Source organism: Abramis brama (genome assembly GCF_963993115.1).
Source record: "Abramis brama genome assembly, chromosome: 19".
Taxonomy (NCBI): domain Eukaryota; kingdom Metazoa; phylum Chordata; class Actinopteri; order Cypriniformes; family Leuciscidae; genus Abramis; species Abramis brama.
The window spans coordinates 20486109-20508291 of NC_139981.1; the positions used below are offsets into that span (position 1 = coordinate 20486109).

A 22183-nucleotide genomic window follows, 5' to 3' on the forward strand; every position below is an offset into this window, starting at 1 on the left:
GTAGAACTAAGAAAAGAGTAATGGGTTCCACTTTAAAAATGAGGGCATAGATTAAGACTAATACTCTGAATAATTACAGTTGAAAGCACCTTATCAGATTTAGTAGGTTTAATTATAAATTAACGTGATACATATCTTTATTGGATAAACTCTAGAGCATGTAAACTGATCACTTTAATTAGATCTTTAATTTAATTATTCTTTGTCATGAAAATTAAAATTTCTGAATAAAATTAGCACAAATCTTAAAGCCAGAAGACATAATGAAACTCATGAAATCAGAATAAGAGTTTGTGGGTTTTAGTCCATGTCTGTTAGCTTTGAGGCCATCTGTATGCTGATGTTCTCTCTAGATTGGATTCTGATTTCCGGCATGTAACGTTAATGCTGCCTGAATCATAATCATACTCTGTTCGTTCGTTGGCCAGAGGAGAACTGGTTCCCTTTCGAGAGTACTGTCGTGTTGCGTAAGCCTTAGTTTACGCTACGGGAAAGCCCCTTTATCCTATTTTTTTAATATCCTATAATTTTCTTAATTTAAAACGCACTTGCTGCAGCAAGCAGACCTAAGCGAGACGGCTTTGCGCGCTTATTGGCTGTTCTGCGGAAACTGCTGTAACCTATGGAGAGGCAGCTGTGACGTACGAACCAATGAGGGCACTTCGCGCCCTTCGTGCGTCACGGCCCGCCAAAATGGGCGTGGCTATGGCTATATAACCCGCGCCGTCCTTAGTTGCCTTGATTTCATTTCCTTTCAGCGAATGATCCTCTTCGCTGACTGACTCTGAAAGAAGCCTCGCGTTCACTCACGTTTTCTAAAAGCAAATTAACGGGCGTTGTTTCAAATGCCCCGCCTCACCTGCGGCTCGTGCCGAGCCCCCCTCACGGCTGGAGACCGCCACATCCTTTGCGTCTCCTGTCTGGGGAAGAACCACGCCGACATCGCTCTCTTTAAAGGCGGCTGCCCGGAGTGCGACATGATGGATTTATCGACCCTGCGGGCTCGATTAGCCGTCTTCGTTGAGGACGCACTACCGCCTCTCTCTCATGGGCCGCGGCGTAAAAAGCGCCGTTCCATTCCGGACCCCGCCCCCTCAACCCAGACTAGAACCAGCGGGGTAAGAGCCAGTGTGGATGCGGAGCTTATCCGCATACTGGCGAAGGCCGTGGAATGCCTCGGCCTCGAGTGGTCTCCACCCGCCGAACCAGCGCGCAACAGGCTCGACGAGTGGCTTCTGCAGGGGCGCCGCCAGGCCCCTCAGCAAAGGCCCGCCCCGTTTCTTCCGGTGTCGTGCCGAAAAGTGATGGTCCGCCGAAAATTGATTGCCGTCCGCGGGAGCGCGCGCGGCGTGTTAAAGCCCTTAAAGCTGTATCGCCCAGTCTCTTTACGACTACAGCTGCTTTTATGTGGATCAAACAGACATAACGCGCACATAAACATCCGCTTATGTCCGTGGTAATAGTGATTGATGCCTAAAAGTGATTGAAGCCTCTAAAGGTTATTTCTGCCCTGAAATTAGTTGATTTCATTCAGAAGAATTATGTTTGACAGATTATAACTCACATAGCACTTTTTACCTCTTGAAATACCTGTAGATGGCCAGTACAACCATTACAATGCAGTATTTTACCTGCCAAAAAGTGATTGTAGCCTCTACTTATTGACTGAAAGGTTATTTCTGCCCTGAAATTAGTTGATTATATTCATCAGGGTCATATCTGACAGATTATAACTCACATAGTACTTTTTACCTCTTGAAATACCTGTAGATGGCCAGTACAACCATTATAATGCAGTATTTTACCTGCCAAAAAGTGATTGTAGCCTCTACTTATTGACTGAAAGGTTATTTCTGCCCTGAAATTAGTTGATTATATTCATCAGGGTCATATCTGACAGATTATAACTCACATAGCACTTTTTACCTCTTGAAATACCTGTAGATGGCCAGTACAACCATTATAATGCAGCATTTTACCTGCCAAAAAGTGATTGTAGCCTCTACTTATTGACTGAAAGGTTATTTCTGCCCTGAAATTAGTTGATTATATTCATCAGGGTCATATCTGACAGATTATAACTCACATAGCACTTTTTACCTCTTGAAATACCTGTAGATGGCCAGTACTACCATTACAATGCAGTATTTTACCTGCCAAAAAGTGATTGTAGCTTCTACTTATTGACTGAAAGGTTATTTCTGCCCTGAAATTAGTTGATTATATTCATCAGGGTCATATCTGACAGATTATAACTCACATAGTACTTTTTACCTCTTGAAATACCTGTAGATGGCCAGTACTACCATTATAATGCAGTATTTTACCTGCCAAAAAGTGATTATAGCCTCTACTTATTGACTGAAAGGTTATTTCTGCCCTGAAATTAGTTGATTATATTCATCAGGGTCATATCTGACAGATTATAACTCACATAGCACTTTTTACCTCTTGAAATACCTGTAGATGGCCAGTACTACCATTATAATGCAGTATTTTACCTGCCAAAAAGTGATTGTAGCCTCTACTTATTGACTGAAAGGTTATTTCTGCCCTGAAATTAGTTGATTATATTCATCAGGGTCATATCTGACAGATTATAACTCACATAGTACTTTTTACCTCTTGAAAGATTTTGGCATTTGACAGGTCTGAGAACTGTGGTTCTTGGTGTCATATTTTTATGAAATTATATGTTTCTATGTATTTTAGAGTTATTTACTATTTATGGACAGCACTCTGGTCCATTCTAATGGTGTTAAATGTGTTTCATAAATAAAAGCTGGGTTGAGTTAAGACAGCTATATTTCTGTAGCACTATATTTCACTGTAATAAACAGGCAATAACAGAATCAGAGTCATTATTCCGATCAATTAAGTGAGTAATAATCTGTCAGATATGACCCTGATGAATATAATCAACTAATTTCAGGGCAGAAATGACCTTTCAGTCAATAAGTAGAAACTACAATCACTTTTTGGCAGGTAAAATACTGCATTATAATGGTAGTACTGGCCATCTACAGGTATTTCAAGAGGTAAAAAGTGCTATGTGAGTTATACTCTGTCAGATATGACCCTGATGAATATAATCAACTAATTTCAGGGCAGAAATAACCTTTCAGTCAATAAGTAGAGGCTACAATCACTTTTTGGCAGGTAAAATAATGCATTGTAATGGTAGTACTGGCCATCTACAGGTATTTCAAGAGGTAAAAAGTACTATGTGAGTTATAATCTGTCAGATATGACCCTGATGAATATAATCAACTAATTTCAGGGCAGAAATAACCTTTCAGTCAATAAGTAGAGGCTATAATCACTTTTTGGCAGGTAAAATACTGCATTATAATGGTAGTACTGGCCATCTACAGGTATTTCAAGAGGTAAAAAGTACTATGTGAGTTATAATCTGTCAGATATGACCCTGATGAATATAATCAACTAATTTCAGGGCAGAAATAACCTTTCAGTCAATAAGTAGAAGCTACAATCACTTTTTGGCAGGTAAAATACTGCATTGTAATGGTAGTACTGGCCATCTACAGGTATTTCAAGAGGTAAAAAGTGCTATGTGAGTTATAATCTGTCAGATATGACCCTGATGAATATAATCAACTAATTTCAGGGCAGAAATAACCTTTCAGTCAATAAGTAGAGGCTACAATCACTTTTTGGCAGGTAAAATGCTGCATTATAATGGTTGTACTGGCCATCTACAGGTATTTCAAGAGGTAAAAAGTGCTATGTGAGTTATAATCTGTCAGATATGACCCTGATGAATATAATCAACTAATTTCAGGGCAGAAATAACCTTTCAGTCAATAAGTAGAGGCTACAATCACTTTTTGGCAGGTAAAATACTGCATTATAATGGTTGTACTGGCCATCTACAGGTATTTCAAGAGGTAAAAAGTACTATGTGAGTTATAATCTGTCAGATATGACCCTGATGAATATAATCAACTAATTTCAGGGCAGAAATAACCTTTCAGTCAATAAGTAGAGGCTACAATCACTTTTTGGCAGGTAAAATACTGCATTGTAATGGTTGTACTGGCCATCTACAGGTATTTCAAGAGGTAAAAAGTGCTATGTGAGTTATAATCTGTCAAACATAATTCTTCTGAATGAAATCAACTAATTTCAGGGCAGAAATAACCTTTAGAGGCTTCAATCACTTTTAGGCATCAATCACTATTACCACGGACATAAGCGGATGTTTATGTGCGCGTTATGTCTGTTTGATCCACATAAAAGCAGCTGTAGTCGTAAAGAGACTGGGCGATACAGCTTTAAGGGCTTTAACACGCCGCGCGCGCTCCCGCGGACGGCAATCAATTTTCGGCGGACCATCACTTTTCGGCACGACACCGGAACTCCATGACGAGTTAACTAAATCATGGAAGGCTCCGTTTTCCACCAGGCTGAAAACCTATGTTTCCTCGACGCTCTCCGTTGTTGACGGCGCCCAGGAAAAAGGCTACCTGCATCTTCCCCCCCATCGAAGAGGCTGTGTCAACGCACCTTTGTCCGCCCTCCACCAGATGGCAGTCAAAGGCCGCTCACCCCTCGAAAGCCTGCCGAACTACGTCAGCTCTCACCGGTCGCGCCTACGCCGCCGCCGGTCAAGCTGCATCAGCACTCCACACGATGGCGGTGCTTCAAGTGTTTCAGGCCAACCTTCTCCGCACTATGGACGAGGTTGGTCCGGACCCAGAGGCGTTTAGAGATCTGCGAAGCGCAACTGACCTAGCCCTGCGAGCAATGAAAACCACCGCTCAGGCTATCGGCAGAAACATGGCGCTCCTCACCGTCTTGGAGCGCCATCTGTGGCTGACGCTAACAGACATTAAGGACGCGGACAGAGCCTACTTCCTGGATTCGCCGATCTCGCCATCCGGTCTGTTTGGCCCGTCTGTCAAGGGCTTCGCGGAACGGAAGCACAGAAAGCGTCACAGGCCTTGCAACACTTTCTGCCCAGGCGCTCGAGTTCTGCGTCAGGCCGCTCAAAGAAGCAGCCGCCAGCTGAAGCTCGCCATCGCTCGCGCTCGTCTAGCCGCCGCAGACCCCCTCCCCCACGGGGACCGAGGCCCAAGATTGTGCTAGACCACGAGCCTCCGAAACCCTCCTGACCACAAAGGGCAAAACGACGACGGTTAAGTCTCGCTGCGGCCGGACCGCCGTCGAAGAGCTCGCGCACACTTCTCGCAGTTCCCGCATCAGAGGCGACTGGAGATGTTTATATTGCAGTACACGAGCCTGTTACACAACATGCACGCCTGCACACAAACGCCGTTTTCACGGCGACCCAAATAAATCTCAAAAAGAGCAAAATGTCTGCCTTTTATCCGGCTCGCGTCGACTGTGTTTTAACTGTAGGAACTGTGCCCACTATTCAGTGCTCCCCTACTCATAAACACTGCCCGTTCAGTGTCACACACACACTTAGGGCTTCCACTAATAAAAAACTTACCCGCTCTCGCGGCGAGTCCTCACATAAGTTAAGCGCTGTATGTGTCACAAGCACAAGTCGATCAGGTTACATGGATCCCTAACACACAGCGATCCGAGCACAGACATCATTCTGCCCCTAGCCTTATGTGCAAAAGCATGGGAAATCATCCCGGGTGTGTCAGAATAGGTTTTAAACATAATAAAGCGAGGCTATTCGCTGCAGTTCGCTCGCAGACCCCCGCGCTTTCGAGCCATGGTCGAAACTACGGTGAAAAGCGAAGTAGCACACCTACTTCGCGCCGAGATAGCGAAACTGCTGAGAAAAGGTGCAATCGAAACCGTTCCTCCAACACAGAGCGAGTCAGGTTTTTACAGTCGCTATTTTCACGTTCCAAAGAAGGATGGCGGTCTTCGACCCATCCTAGACCTCAGACATTTGACCAAAGCGCTTTATGAGGCGATCGTTCAAAATGCTGACGACCAGACAAATCCTCGCGTAAATTCGCCCTGGGGACTGGTTTATATTAGTGGATCTGAAAGACGCGTATTTTCAGATACAAATAGCACCCCGTCACAGGCCATTCTTGAGATTCGCCTTCGAGGGCCGAGCTTATCAGTACACTGTCCTGCCGTTTGGCCTGTCTTTAGCACCCCGTACATTCACGAAGTGCATGGACGCGGCTTTCGCCCCCCTGAGACAACAGTGTATGCGAATACTGAACTATCTAGACGACTGGCTAATTCTAGCTCAGTCAGAGACGGAACTGATGACTCACAAAGTTCTGCTACTCAGTCACTTACAGAATCTGTGTCTCAAGATCAATTTGACCAAGAGCTCGCTGTTACCCAGCCAGACAATTTCTTTTCTGGGAACAGAAATAGACTCTGTGTCAATGAAAGCGCGGCTTACGTCACAGCGCGCGCTCTCCATCCAGCGCCTAGCGCCGTCATTCAAAGTTGGCAACGTCACTCCTCTCAAAATGTTTCAGAGGATTCTGGGCCGCATGGCATCGGCTTCTGCAGTACTTCAGCTGGGTCTGCTACAAATGCTCCCCCTCCAGTACTGGCTAAAGCACCGAGTCCCGTCTCGTGCGTGGACATCGGGTCACTTTCGTCTCAGGGTAACCCAGGGCTGTATCGAAGCCCTGGAACCTTGGAAGACAGCCGACTGGTACCAGTCAGGCGTCGACATGGGGACGGTCTCAAAGCTAAAAGTAGTCTCGACAGATGCTTCCAACCTCGGTTGGGGTGCCCTGTACGAGGGCAGGCCCACTTCCGGCCTCTGGTCAGGCCCGGAGAAATGCCCACACATAAACTGTCTAGAGATGAGAGCGGTCGAGTTAGCTCTGGAGTTTTTTCTCCCATACTTGAGGGGTCACCACGTCTTAGTCCGATTGGACAACATGTCGGTAGTGTCCTACATAAACCGCCAAGGCGGCATCAGATCTCGGAGCCTGTACACCAGGGCCAAATGCCTTCTCGTGTGGGCTCAGCACAATCTACCAGGCACTCTGAACCTGGGTCCAGACATGCTATCCAGGGGCAACGTTCCCCCAGGGGAATGGTCCCTTCACCCCCAGGTGGTTCAGTTGGTATGGAGCATTTTTGGCAGGGCAGAGGTCGACCTCTTCGCCTCAGAAGACAACGCTCATTGACCAGTTTACTTCACGAAGAGCAGGGACGCGCTGGCCCACGACTCTATGCATTCCCACTGATCTCGTTGTTACCACAGGTTATCAAACGAATCAGGGAGAGCAAGTGCGCTGTGCTCCTAGTAGCTCCGCTTTGGAGGAACCAAGTGTGGTTCCCGGAGCTGATGCAGCTACCGGTAACAGCCCCGTGGCCGATCCCAGTGAGGAGAGACCTCCTCTCTCAGGCCAAAAGGACGCTCTGGCATCCCTACCCCAAGCTGTGGGCCCTGCATGTATGGGCCCTCAACGGGAACCTGTTAACCTCCCAGAGGGAGTGTTAAAAACTATCACAGAGGCTAGAGCGCCCTCTACTAGGCAGCTTTACGCCTTGAAATGGTCAGTGTTCTCTAGCTGGTGCTCAGCGCGGAACATAGAACCACAATGCTGTGGAGTATCGGAGGTGCTCTCCTTCCTCCAAGAGCTCTTGGACGCGGGTAGATCCCCCTCCACGCTCAAAGTGTATGTGTCGGCCATAGCGGCATTTCTAATGCTAGCGTCTGGTCAGTCACTGGGGAGCAACGACCTAGTCGTCCTAAAACCCCCTCGAACCCCTTCGGTTCCCATCTGGGACCTTTCCACGGTCCTAGAGGCCATGAAGGGTGACCCATTTGAACCAATGCAGACTGTAAATTTTAAATATCTCTCACTCAAAACCCGTCTTCCTGATGGCTCTCGCCTCTCGCCTCAGTCAAGTGTGTAGGTGACCTGCACGCGCTCTCCGTGAACGCTACCTGTCTTGAGTTTGGATTTAATGATTCTAAGGTCATCCTCAAACCAAGACACGGTTATGTTCCTAAGATACTTGCCACTCCGTTCAGATCGCAAGTTATTTCCCTGTCTGCTCTCCCTATATCTGATGACGAGAGGGACGCAAATGTTCTCTGCCCTGTTAGGGCTCTTAGGATTTATGTGGAGCGTTCTGCGGTTTTCAGACAATCAGAACAGCTCTTTGTATCCTTTGGTGGCCGCACTAAAGGGTTGGCTGCCACTAAACAGCCTTTCACGTTGAATAGTCGATGCTATTTCATTGGCTTACGCATCCAAAGGCCTCTGTTGCCCTCTGGGTGTCAGAGCTCACTCTACTAGAGGCATGGCCTCGTCCTGGGCTTGGTCCAGTGGGATTTCACTTCAGGATATCTGTATGGCGGCAGGCTGGGCCTCTCCGTCTACATTTATCAGGTTTTACAACCTAGAAATTCCCGCTTTACAGGCTAGAATGTTTTCGGTTTAACCATGCTGCTGCAGTTACTTGCCTGACTTAGATCTGGCATATCTGTACTATAATGTATCAAGCATTATTCATTCACATTAGCTTACTCGTCTTATGAGCCCCGGGCACTTGCCCTGGGACGCTGACTGAGGAAGTTTTCTAGGGTTGGAAAATTCTAGGGTTGGTGACGTCACTAACCCTAGAGGAATGTTGTAGTCCTTAAAAAGTGATTTCTTTAAAAGCAAATATCTTCCTTTGCTTTGAACTTTGAGCGTTGTAACTTTGTAGATGTTGTTTATGCTCAAAAAGCAACATTACACACTAACTGAAGTTAAAAAAGTGAAATAATAATCAACCACCCTTTTAACTTGCACTTGACGAAATGCACTTTTATTATGAGGCCATGTAGGTTAAAAGCTGTCAGATTCGAAGCAGTTAAAATTAATAAATAATCTTTTCATAGTCCTAATTTTAAAATAAAACTACATTTTCATGGCTTTTGTTAATGTCACAGATCAAAAAACACATGGGTGGAAGGACAACACCAATACACTACATTCCCAACTTAAATTTGTTTTGTCTTGAAAAAACAAGTTATGAAAACATTATTTCTTAAACGTTCTCAGAATGTCTAGTTTTTTAATGTCTTAACGTTAAAGAAAGCAAAAAAGTGAACGTTTCCTCTATTTTCCAATTTTGCAAGTATTATGGGAAGATTTTTTTTGTTCAAACAAAAAAAAGTTGTTAGTATCGTTTCAAAAAACATTAGATTTAAAGTCTAATGTCTATTTAAGGTTTAAAGTCTAACTAAAACGTTTCAGAAAAAAAATTCGATGAATAATGTAAATAACATTTATTCTGCTAATATTTCGAAAGACCAAATGACTGACGTTACGGGAAGAACATTTGTTCGTAACGTTGAGAACCTTGCCAAAACTTATTTATATATATATATATATATATATATATATATATATAAATATATATGCATGTTCACATACTTTATTTTTAAATGAATAAATTATGTTCATAATCTGAAAGAATTTTTGTCCTTATATATATATATGCATGTTCTGCCACTAATTCCTGTTTAAATAGGAAATGTCACAGGAAGAAGTGTTCGTCAAGCAGTATAATGGGTTGATGAGTTGAGTAAGCATGCTGATAAATAAATAAATTTGTCAAAATGACAATTTTGAAAACGATATGCCTAATTGTCATCTTTCCTTTTTACATTAAAACAAAGCATCATTTCAAGTTCATAGAACACATTTCTCCTTGATACAAGCAGTTAAAAAACACAAACACACAATTGTGGTTGTTTCTTTATTTAAATTTTCATAAGTTTTTTTTAAAGTTTTTTTAATAAGGTGAAGAAAAATACCTTTTTTTGTTCTGTATAATAAAATATGTTAACTTTATTCCTTTATGAAGAGGAAAAAAACAAAATAAGAAGTAAAAATACAGAAAACATTCCTCTGGGGGGGAGGGAGTTTTTCAATGTTGCGCATGGAAGCAGAAAGGCGAAGATCTGTTCATGAAATCTGACTCACCGTCACAAGAGAATGATCGAAAAGCATTCTCATCAACAAGCATTTACTGCATGTAAAAAAGTATCACATGGGTCATAGGTCACAATGATAACATGATGCTGCCTACCATGTGTTATTGTGTATATTTTTAACCGTTTGTTGCATATTGTACGTTTACATGGAGAGAAGAGTATTAGACATTCATGTCCCTTTTCCTTTTCTCTCCTTCAATGCGACATAATTACGACTTCAGTGAGAAGACAGGCAAGACAGACTTCATGAACACGGCTGGAAAAAGAGCAGGAAGTCGTATATGACAAACAGAAAGGCCTGGGCTGATAGGAGGATACAAAAATGACCGAACATCATTGTGTGGTGCTGATGGAAGCTGCTCTGATCGGCTGATCTGGGACCAGTTCTTCTTGCTCTGCTTGTTGGTGCTAGATCAGCACTGAAGAGCCACTTTTACTCTCATGGAGTGCAAGCTATGTGTGTGTTTATGAATATGCGTATTTGTGTGTATTTGTATCAGAAGGCAGGTTGACCCCACATCCGGGGGTCACGGTTCAGAGGTCACTCTCCCCATAGAGGGCGGTGGAGAAGGACATGTAGTCGAGAGCTCCCGGGACGGTGTCGGGGCCGGAGTAAGGCGTCATGCGGGCGATGCAGTACTCAGCCTGGTCAGGGGGGAGCTCGCGCCTCAGCTCATCCGCCAGGATATAGTTCTGCACCAGATAAGAGTTATTCACTTGGTTATTCATTTAAACATTTTAAAACAGGAAAATGTCTTTTGGATGTTGTAAATGTACCTTGTCTCCAGCAAGGACTTTAAACGATGCCATGACCTGATCAGCGGTGTCCGTGTCGGCCGTCTCGCGAGACATAAAGTCAATGAAGGCCTGGAATGTGATCAATCCCAGTCTGTTAGGATCCACAATGCTCATGATGCGGGAAAACTCCGCCTCTCCCTACAGAACAGAGAAATTCTTCTTAAAAATCACTATGAAAACAATATGAAGGGTTGTTCCTCACTGGGTTAGAATAGCTGATGCTACTTCTTTTTTTTTTTACAGGAATCAAGTAACTCTTTCTCAATAACTCAACCAGATTAGAGATTATAACAGTTTGAGGGGATTATAATTTACAGTAGTCAACATTTGAAGTGGATCAAAACCTTTCATCAAAGTTATACATGAATTTTGAACAATACCCGTTCTTGTCTTAGCACAACTTTGATTAACTTTTTTGATCCACTTTTTGACTACTGTAGTTTAATTTACAATCCTTGGACTTTTCTCTACCAGTTCATGCTTCTTTTTCCAGAAATACTTTTGTAAATACTGAGTAATTTCTCAAATAATAACCACATTAGTGCTGATATTGTTAACTAAAACTAAAGAAATCGCTTTTGGTAATTGCAAAAAAAAAGGGGGGGGGAGAGAAAAAAGTCATATAAAATAAATGATAAATATTAGATAAAAAAAAATAAAGAACATTTTTAAAAAGTCAGAAATGTAGCCTTGGCAGCTAACTAACTAAATAATTAGCTAAATAAAATAGCTAAAATTACAATTGAATAAATTAATTAAAACCATGTTTTAAAAAAAAACTTATACAAATGACAAAGCACATCAAAATTACAAAAACTTAAAACTACAAAGAAGATATACAAATAAAATATCATTTAAAATATTAATAAATACTATATTATTATATACATACAAAAATAACACTGAACCACATAGATGGAACTAACCAAGAGTTCAGGAAATCTTCCCTTAACCACATAACTCTGCCTTACCAGATAATGCATGCAGTTTATTACCATAGTATCATACCATAGTAAGCTACTTCCTGTGAAAACTGTAAACTGTTAAAACTATTAATGTTACAAACTAGTAATAAATTAAAGGGGTCATGACATGGATTTTTTCTTATTATTTTAATATGTTCCTTGAGGTTCACTTATAAATGTTAATAAAGTTTTTAACAAAAAAAAAAAAACACAACAACAAAAAACAATTATTTCTACCTTCATTCTGACCCTCTGTCTGTAATGATCAGTTTTTAAGCGTCGGCTCCTTTAAGGCTTGTCAGTAAACAGTGACTTATGATTGGCTGCTCCATCTTTCAACAAAAGTTATTTGCCAACTCCCCATTACACTTTGCCTCGATTACAAAACAGAATGCTCCAAACAAACATATAATCCTTCAAAGTGATCCAGGACACCATTAAAATAAACCATCCAACGGGAACCTTCTGAAGTCTGTACAGATGAAAATGAGCTGTTTAAACTGGACGCGTCAAATTGAATGTTCGTTCATTCTTCCATTTGTCCTGTTGTCGAAAGACTCGAGCGCGTGAGTTTGTCAGAACCTGAACACGCTGCTCTAAGAATATTATTCTTATTCATTTTATTCTACTCTTCTCATGATAGCTGTATGAGACATGTTAAGACCACAGTATCTAAGGTCATGAAGGTCAATAAAGCATCGCATGTATGATGTATCCACTAACACGTATGCATACTTAGCATGTGTAATTCTGTTAGGATTTTTAGCACTATGTTCTTCTCCAGTGAAGTCCTGACAAAACGGGAAAAGATATCGCCTATGTTTTATCTTATTGCCTGCAGGGATTCTTACTATGAGAGGCATGTGACCATGCCAAAGGAATAGACTCCAGGAGAATTCAACAGCATCCCAGATGAGAACTTATGACTGACCCTTACCAAAGTTTCTTACGAATACAGAAAGCGTGTCAAATATAATGTCTTTAAATGACCCCATTTGCGTAAAGAACAGAATACCCTGCTCAGATGCTGCTAGAATTATCTGTACTGTTAACCTATCAGAACCCGTAGAAATGACGTCAATTGATTAAAAATATGACTATAAGTACTATAAGTGTTTCTGTATCCCAAGTCTGGATCCTCTTTCTTATTTTCTACAGCCTATGGAAGTCTGGAGAACTTTGTCTTCAGTAAACTCAAGTGAACTTCAGCTTTGACTCCTGGACTTCATTGTGCATATTGGTCTCTTCATGGGGTCTAACTGTAATTCCCTTACAAGCAACTGAACGCTAGAGGGCCTATGTGGCCTATGGTGTGATAAACTATTCATCGATATCTTGCTCTGGAGGCAGGCATATGCAAATGTATCTGCCCGTGTGACATAACATGTCACCCAATATCAAAACAAGCTGTTTTTGGAGCTGCTTTGTTTATAATGAGGACGGCGTTTTAAGATATGAGAATTGCAGGATGTTTAATGATACAAAAACCTCTTATATGTCCAAAAATCAATGCAAATTTGATTTCTCATGTCATGACCCCTTTAAAATAATATGATAATCTATATCAGTTTGCAACAAGCAAGATAACAGACTGTTTTTGCACATTCAAGTTACAAATGGCCGCACCTACTCTTATGTTAAAAATAAGATGGATACCCCATGTAGATAAAAGTTTATACCATGTAGTAGATTATAAATCTCTGTTTTACCACATATATCTTCAATTTACAATGAGTTATATTCCATAGGGATTGAATTAGGCTCTTTTTTACTAGTTCATGCTACTTTTTCCAGTAATACTCAAGTAACTTTCTCAAATAATAACCCACATAGATGTAACTATCCAAGAGTTCAGTAAATTCGTCCTAAATCAAATGATAACTCTGCATTAACTGAGAACACTTGGAGATTATAACTGCTTTACCATATTATACCCCATGCTGAACATAAATCTATAATTTTCCAGGTTATCCCATTTAGATTTCTAAATCTGTTTTACCAGATTAATCCAGAGGGATTGTAACTATCAATTTATCCACATTACAAAACATTCAGATTATATGATTTACCAGTTCATTATCCACGGGACATAAACTCTCAATTTAACCTGATCACAACCCATGGAGATTTGAACTCTCTGCTTTACCATATTATAACCCATGGAGATGAGGCAGGCTCTGAAGTCTTCTGCATCCATCATGCCTGTTCTCTTCTACAGGAACCCACGAGGGACAAACAGAGCCAGGTAGTAGTGGAGAGAAAGATGAAGAGCGAAAGAGGATGGGAGGAGTATAAGTGAAGGAAGTCATTTTAGAGGAAGGGTTGAGAGAAAATTGGAAAAAATAAGACCGAGAGCGAAAAGAAAAAGAGTAGAAAGGGAAAAAAAACAAAAACAAAAAGAGTGTGGTTAATGGCAGAACTCCCTGGCTGGTGTCGGTGTGTGTGTACCTGTGCGTCGTTCCCGATATCGAAGCCCAGACTGATAAGGCAGGCTTTGAACTCCTCAGCGCCCAGTGCGCCCGAGTGGTCCTGGGTGTCAGAGCCGTGGGCAGGGTCAGAGGTCAGCAGCGTGGACATGCAGCACACACATTGGGGGGGTGGGGGAATGTCATGCAGACATATGGAGGGGTGGAAGAGGATCCATGCAGAAGAGAAAAACGAGAAGACAAAAGAAGAGAAAGTGCACAAACGTTAGGACAAACTGTGCAGTACTGTGCTGTGAGAGGGGGGGGAGTGACTGTGAGGACAGATCTAATATGTGATGCTCAAAATCTGGGCCTGCTGTGCTCGGTTAACGGTCAACTATGTTGTGCTGTTTTATCGATGTTAAGGTGTCTTGGGTGGCACTGCGTGGGTTTTTAGTGCAGCGTTAGGTTTCAGCATGGCAGCCTGTAATCTGGGACATGTGTGGGTGACATACTCTATGCAAATCAGGTCAATAATACAAATGCATTTCTATGAAAGTCAAAATTCTGATACTTGTGCATTTTGGTCATTTTGCCTGCCTGAGATGACAGATAAGTCAAATATTTGAGCAATTGGTTGTGCTCCACTTAGAATTGAAATGAAAAGTCTTTTAAAACTTAAATTCAATTCTTGAGTTGAATATCAGTAAAGGTAGCAAACATGATGTGGAATTGAAGTAGAATTAAAATGAGTTGAAATCAAAGAAATTCACATTTTCTAAGTCTGTAAGGTTTAAAAATCCTTGAAACTTGAAGCTTTTTAAAAAAAAGTCTGATAAGACTAACCAATTTTATCTTGCCCAATTTAACTTTTTATTGTTAAAACAAGTTATTGAGGTAATAATTTTGGCACGATAAACTTTGTTGGTCTTGTCTGGAAGAAAAAAGCCTTGAAGCAAAACATATGCCATTACCTGCTGAATTTCTTTAAATCACAATTCAGTAAATTCTACTTTCTGTCATTCCAATTTAACTTCCTGTGGCGCAAGATTAATTCAATTCAAAAGGAAGCAAATTTTTAAACTCTAAATTTTGCCCGAGTCTGCAAGGTACCACATAAAGTATCACAGCAGCCAATCACAAAATGAAATGTAGTCATGCTATTCTCTGTGGGTAACAACTCAGATGAATTGACCAAGTTACGGTCTCAGGCGTCCTACTGCTCTTAATGATGTGAAACTGTGGTGTTGGACTGTGCAGTGTTATACTGACTCGGTCGAAGTGGTTGAACGAGGCTCTGAACTCATTCATTTGGTCCTGGCTGATGCCTTTGGCGTCACGGGTCAGAATCTGGTTCTCGATCTCGTTAATGGTGCGAGCGATGGTGGTGAGGAGCTGCTCCCAACCTACACGGATGTGCTAGAGGAAGAAAAGAGATGTTAGGAACATACAAATGCACTAGGGGGGTTGGAAATAAGCATTTGAGAGCTTTTGTGCATATATACCTCCATTGTGTAATTAGTGTGTTTGTTGTCAAATATAAGTGCTTCCTGTATTAGTTGATGGTCTCCCTCTAGCTGGTCAATCTTTGGTTTGTAGTTTACTATGCTCTTCTCATACTGCCGCAGGTGGGTCAGCTGATCCTCCAGGGTACCGTGCATCTCAATAGAGATTCGGCCAATTTCCTGAAGATTAAACATTAAAACAATTTTAAAATAAGAGGACAAAGACAGTTCTTCCTGAATCTCTGCCTCTGTGTCCAGGGTTTTTCCCTACACATTTTTTCTGAGGCCACCCAAATGATATTTCAGAGCTAATTAGCAGTATCGGATGCATTCTTTTCCATGATTGACTTCATCTCACTGTCTTCTACAAATGTCAGTGTTAACCCCAGGAAAAAATTCATAAGGGCAAATACCTTAAAATGTATGACTTAAATTATTGAGGGACTAGATGAGTAGAATCCCATAGAATTTTTAACTAGATAGTCCTGTGTCTACATTTTGCTACTTTTCTCCAAATAGTTATTTGACAAATAATAACTTCTATATCCTATGTAAACATATCATGTAATTAAGTAATTAAACAGTTTTAACTGTAAACAGTAACTGTTTTCATTTTTAATATATTTTAAAATGTAATTTATTCCAGTGATGGTAAAGCTGAATTTTCAGCAGTCTTCAGTGTCACATGATCCTTCAGAAATCATTCTAATGTGCTGCTCAATAAACATTTCTTATTATTATCGATGCTGAATACAGCGGTGCTGCATACTATTTTTGTGGAAACCATGATACATTTTTTCAGGATTCATTGATTAATAGAAAGTGCAAAAGAACAGCATTTATTTGAAATATTTTGAAACATTACAACATTACATATGACTTTACTGTCACTTTTGATCAATTTAATGCATCCTTGATGAATAAAAGTATTAATTTCCTTCTTTTTTTTTTTAAGTCGCCCTAACCCCAAACATTTGAACGGTATTGTATGTAAATCAACTACACGTGTGACCATGTATGTAAGCTACTCACCAAGAACATTTTTGACTTTTCTCAGTTCTCTGACAGTACCATAAGAGAATGTGATTAATTTTCTGTTAATTTAGCTCATGTCCCACCTCCATCTTGGTCTGGATCCAGGGCCCAATAACATTTGCCTGATTAGCAAACTGTCTGCGCAGTCTCTCATTATTCTGCTGGCGAGCGTGTTCTTCGACCAGGGCCTGATCTCTCTGGGGTACTAACTGCCTCACCTGAGAGGAGAGAGAGAGAGAGAGAGAGAGAAAAGGAGATTAAGAGAAAGCAGTGTGGAGGTGAATTAAGCATCTCTTCTTGTACCCATTTTCTTACATATAAAACATATATTCATGCGTCATATATTTGTCTGAAAACTCTGATTCTCTTATTTTCTTTTTCTGGAGATGAATTGTGCTCAAACCTTATCCCATTTGGCATTGATCTCCTGAGGGTTGATGGTGGTGTAGGGGTTGGTGCCAGCCATGTTGACGTGGTATGTCTGCACAATTTTAGCAATTTCATTATGGATGCCCAGGATGGCCTGTCGCTCCTTATCTGCCTCAGGCAGTGTGGCTTTAAACTGCTCATGGGCTGTGCTGAGTCCCTGATACACATACACACACACACACACACACACACACACACACACACACACACACAAACGAGAGGTGCTATAACTTTCTGAAACATTCCTCCTCTGCAACGTTTCAATTTTCACTCTTACATCAACTTCTATATGAAATGCACCAGAACACTTTACAGTCACACTTGAAATCCACCAGATGGATGGATGGACAGACAGATGAGATAAATTTCTGCTCATTCACACAAAACCACGCATGCTCATTTCATATTTAAAGTCTTTTTGTGATTTTATAGAATATAGTCCATCTCGCGATTTGATAAAAGGTGACCTATTATGCCCATTTTCACATGATGTAATATAAATCTCTGATGTCCTCAGAATGTGTCTGTGAAGTTTCAGCTCAAAATACAAAATACCACCCAGATTTTTTATTATAGCTAGTCAAAGTTGCCCCTTTTTGGGTGTGAGGGAAAACGTGCCGTTTTTGTGTGTGTCCCTTTAAATGCAAATGAGCTGCTGCTCCTTGCTCCGTTCAGACGACAGCCAATACTTTACATGTGCTTCGGATACTATGGGAACAACATTACAGCCGAATTTCTCTCAGGCAAAATGTTAAAAATACCCAGTAGCGAGTGCTAGGCTTGGGTATCGAGTATCGAGTATCGACTGGAACCGGGACTAGCTTTGCGATTTTCCCGGAATCGTTCAAAAGTTTAAGTTTCGATTCCGCCGACCGGAAGAAGCAGCCGCTGTCTAAGTAACCAATTTGATAATTTCTAGCCCTAGTCTGAAATGAAGTAACTACCTAATCGATTTCAAACTGCCAAATGTTAACTCGCTGAACACTGACAGCTGTTGCCTACTTCCCCCACATTAGTTAAACATTTGTAAACTGTAACACGGCATGGTAAATGCGTGTATTACTAGGATTGGATTGTTATGCTAAACTGCGAACCGATACATTTTATGAGACGCTGTGTGAGTTGCCTTATTAACTCACACAGCGTCTCATGTATTCAGAGCAAACAACCCTGACGTTAAACCTTAAAAACGTACTTATATGATGTTTTCTTATTGTTCGGTATCTTGCGAGTTGCAACCATATTCTCTCGTCCTCTGCTCGTCCGTTTGAAAACTGCGCGCGATGCCGGCTTACGTAAAAAAAAAAATCATGAAAACACATACACATGCAGAGCTGCCAACTCTCACGCATTCACCGTGAGACACACGCGACACTTTAAACAAGCTCTCACGCATTCACCGTGAGACACACGCGACACTTTAAACAAGCTCTCACGCCACACATTCATTTTCCCATGCACAAAATCGCGAAGCGCAGAGGACACGGAGACCGACAGACTAACCGATCATCTCTAGCTAATAGTAAAAAAAACAACACGAACACTGTTGAAAGATACAGTACAACTTACCGAAATGTATATTCCTCATACATAATATCGATCAATCAGTGTTTTTTATCAGCGTGAAGAGGTCAATAACATAGCTGGAGAACAATTATGTCATATTTACCTCAGGAAAGTCATTTAATGAACATAATATAGGCTATAGCACGCAGTTGGCAAGAAAAGAGCTAGAGAGTATTTTGCTAAATATGTGTAGGCTACTATATTACATTTTTTATATTTTTACTTATATCATTAAATAAAGTTGTTATTATAATAAAAAAAACGCATCATATTTCAATTGAGTTATTTTTAACCTTAAATAATACTGCCAGCTGCATAGGGCTCTCTGTATGTTTACAGCATTAGAGTTTTTTCTTGAGAAAAATTAAGGCCTATCTTGAGTAAATAATATTTATCCAAATGAGTCAATATTAAATCAAATCACAATAATTGAATTGAATTGAAATAATTAGCTTACTAGAAATTGTACCATGTAAACATTGTAACATGTCACTAAACCTAATAAAATTCAGTTTAGTTACTAAAATGTTAGTGACAATCACAATAAACTTATTGTGATGCAAATTTTTTTATATTTCAATTGATGGAGAAGGTCAGACTATTTCCTTCAGAAAGACCGTTGGTTAGCTAGCTCATTTAAAATGTCCTAAAAAAAAATTGTTTAAAATAGATTTGATATTTATATTGTAGTTGAAAACAGCCCTGTGAGAAATTCATAGTAAAGTTCATAAAAAGTAAAAAGTTCATAGAATTAAAATTGATCTAAACTTTTTTGACCCTGCCTCTTAAAAGAATCGGAATCGAGAATCGTTAGGAACCGGAATCGAAACAAGGAATCGGAATCGGAATCGGAATCGTTCAAATTCAAACGATACCCAACCCTAGCGAGTGCATCCTTACATGTTTGAACCAGAGTCAGAATCTAGTGCAGATCGTTGGGGGATCGTAGGGTTTCCCTACTCTTACGTAGGAGTAGGGGGAAATTTGAAACAGCTTGTTGTGGGAGATTGATAATGATATATGGGGATTATAAAAAAAAGTATTGGGTGGATTTTTACCATTATACAGTAGGTTGGTTGCTTACACACACTGTGAACACACATCTGTGTTCAAACACCTTATAAAAGTGAATTTTGCATAATAGGTCCCCTTTAAGCCCCACTTTTGATTCATTCATCCATACTTAGCCAAATTCTGTGACATTCCACATTATACAGTAAATTCAATTTTTATGACTGAATTGCACCATTACGTCGACGTTTGGACAGGCAGACAGGAAGGCAGATTAGACAGATGCATAAATGGATGGATGGATGGATGGATGGATGATTAATGTGCAATACCTGTATCTCCTCAATAGTGTGGACGATAAAAGTGTCCTGCAGGTCCTCCATGGCTCCCTCCATCCAGTTGTTAAAGGGTGCCGCCCTTTTGGCGAACTCCAGGTACAGCTGATCAATCGTTTCCAACAGTTTCTCTGTCCTCTGAGGGAAGAGATAGAGCCAAGACACACACATATGAGTGCAGTGCACTTACAGCACAAAAACAGACAGTATATCACCAAAGTGGTGATGCAGCCGTTTTCTGCAGGTCAGAATAGAAATGATAAATTCAAGGTGTTTTTCAAGTTTTTTTTACCTGCAAGGCCTCGCTGCGTTTCTGAGTTAAAACTCCCAGTGAATCCCACTGATCGCAGATCCGCTGACAGCGGGCGTTTACACTGGGAGAGTCGTAGTACTCCAACTCACTAAAGAGAGAGAAAGGGTGTGAGAGTGAAGCTATTAAACTACTTCAACGAGCATTGTCTGAATCAGGTTTTTCTGTGTGTTTACTGACTTAAGCTCCTGTGCGATGGCAGCGATCTGTTCCACTCTGTCCTGATGAGCTGCGAGGTCACTCTCAAACGCCTCGTGCTTCTTCAGCAGAGCTTTGATCTCTGAGAGGGTTGCCGTCTCAAAGTCTTTATCCTGCAACATCTCCTCCTTACCTACAGGGAGCAGCAAAGATCAGCCATACCTTGGAGAGAATGAGGAACTCAATTCTTATAAACAAAGAAAAAGAATGTCCCTGCATCCCAAAGTGCATACTATCTATCCTAAATAGTATGTGAGATTAGAATTAGTTTGTCCCAACGCATAGTTTGTTGAAAAGAGTGTGACCTACTCTAACGGCTGATTTCGCCATAAACTCATTGCTAGTGGAGAATATGTTTCAGAACTACAAACATGGCAAATATGGCAGATGTTCGCAAGACCGACGGTTAGTAGAGACACACTGTAAGGAGTTTGAGTTATTAATAATCAACATAATAATCAACCTGATGAAAAATATTTATTTAAAGCTGCAGTCGGCAAGTCTGGCAGATTGAGTGGACTTAGCCAAAATTTTGAATGTTTACAACTCTCATGCCCCTCCCCCACTACCAACGAGCACCCGCCCATCGTCAGTGCGTGTGTACCTGATTTTCTGTGAATGCGTCCGTCTCTTCAGCATCGATCAACACCATGGACTCGGAGGTAGGCTGCCCTGGCTAATCTATCCATAGATAGCAATAACCGAGGAATTGGAAGCTTGTTATTAGATTTTCTCTCCGCCATCACGCTTCGTACAATCTTCAGGCGAACTTCAGGCGTGTCGTGTGCATGTGATATTGTAATGTGCGCGTCTGCGCGAGGGAGGGGGTATCTGTGGCGTGTGCACGAACTGTGATTGACAGTCAGATCTCACACCCCCCTGCGCTGATTGGACCCGATGAGACGGGAGCGGTGGATTTTTGCAAAACAAATAACACGCTCCAGGTGGAGTTAGAAGCTCGGGTTTTTTTCTAAAACCACCTTATTTATGTTGTTCTGTCGGATTATAGTGTCAATTTCACTGAATTTGATCAAAAAAATGTTGCCGACGGCAGCTTTAATGTTATCTGTGTTATATTTAATTTGCAACAACATGTACACAGCGAATCGATTTAATTCTCGATTCAAAGGTTTCAATTCGATTCAAGAACGATTTTTACAGATTCAGAATGATTTGATTCAAGACGATCCACTAATAAAATTCGATGTGATTCGATTAACGATTCGATTCTGCATTTTTAAATTCATTTATAGTTTTATTTAAATGCTTCCCCTAATGTGTCTTAGCCAAGGTGCAAATTGCACAGCGACTGCGACCTTCAGATGGGTGTCTACTATTGCTAAAGTAAGGAACGCAACTTTCACGTGCATCTGACTGACAGATAAACCTCTTATTTCAGTGTTGTTGTTAGCATTGTGGTTGTTTCAGCAGTTTCCTTTGTACATTCGGTTAAATGACATTTAACGGAACTGTGCGTATAGTGAATAAATACACCCCTACACACATGACTGGCAAATTAACTTGTTTTCTTTCTGATATGGTAGGAAGAATTGTTTGAGTAGTGTAAATTTAATTAAATAACATTTGGTGTATATGAAGATGAATAACTGTGACAGGATTATTGACAGGCCGGTTGAGACAAAATGCAATTTTGCCCCAAAGCTTGCCTACTCTTCTGCTGCACACTCAAAAGTATCTACTTTT

The 22183-nt window shown here is 41.0% G+C and overlaps 1 protein-coding gene across 4 annotated transcripts in view; it reads right to left on the bottom strand.

The window, feature by feature from the left end:
- Window positions 1-9670: 9670 nt before the first annotated feature.
- actn1 (actinin, alpha 1) overlaps window positions 9671-22183 on the bottom strand; it is a 34470-nt gene continuing 21957 nt past the window's right edge. The window contains exons 12-22 of one of the 4 annotated variants that reach the window (XM_084092593.1): window positions 20462-20612; window positions 20264-20372; window positions 19969-20109; window positions 17034-17216; window positions 16714-16848; window positions 15596-15775; window positions 15363-15509; window positions 14134-14214; window positions 13832-13897; window positions 10700-10858; window positions 9671-10615 (exon numbers count right to left, since the gene is read on the bottom strand). In XM_084092593.1, coding sequence (XP_083948719.1) covers window positions 10457-10615; window positions 10700-10858; window positions 13832-13897; window positions 14134-14214; window positions 15363-15509; window positions 15596-15775; window positions 16714-16848; window positions 17034-17216; window positions 19969-20109; window positions 20264-20372; window positions 20462-20612 — 1511 coding nt within the window. In that variant the 3' untranslated portion in view covers window positions 9671-10456. The remainder of the gene's footprint in view (window positions 10616-10699; window positions 10859-13831; window positions 13898-14133; window positions 14215-15362; window positions 15510-15595; window positions 15776-16713; window positions 16849-17033; window positions 17217-19968; window positions 20110-20263; window positions 20373-20461; window positions 20613-22183) is intronic. The other 3 variants (XM_084092595.1, XM_084092594.1, XM_084092596.1) reach the window with 3 other exon arrangements.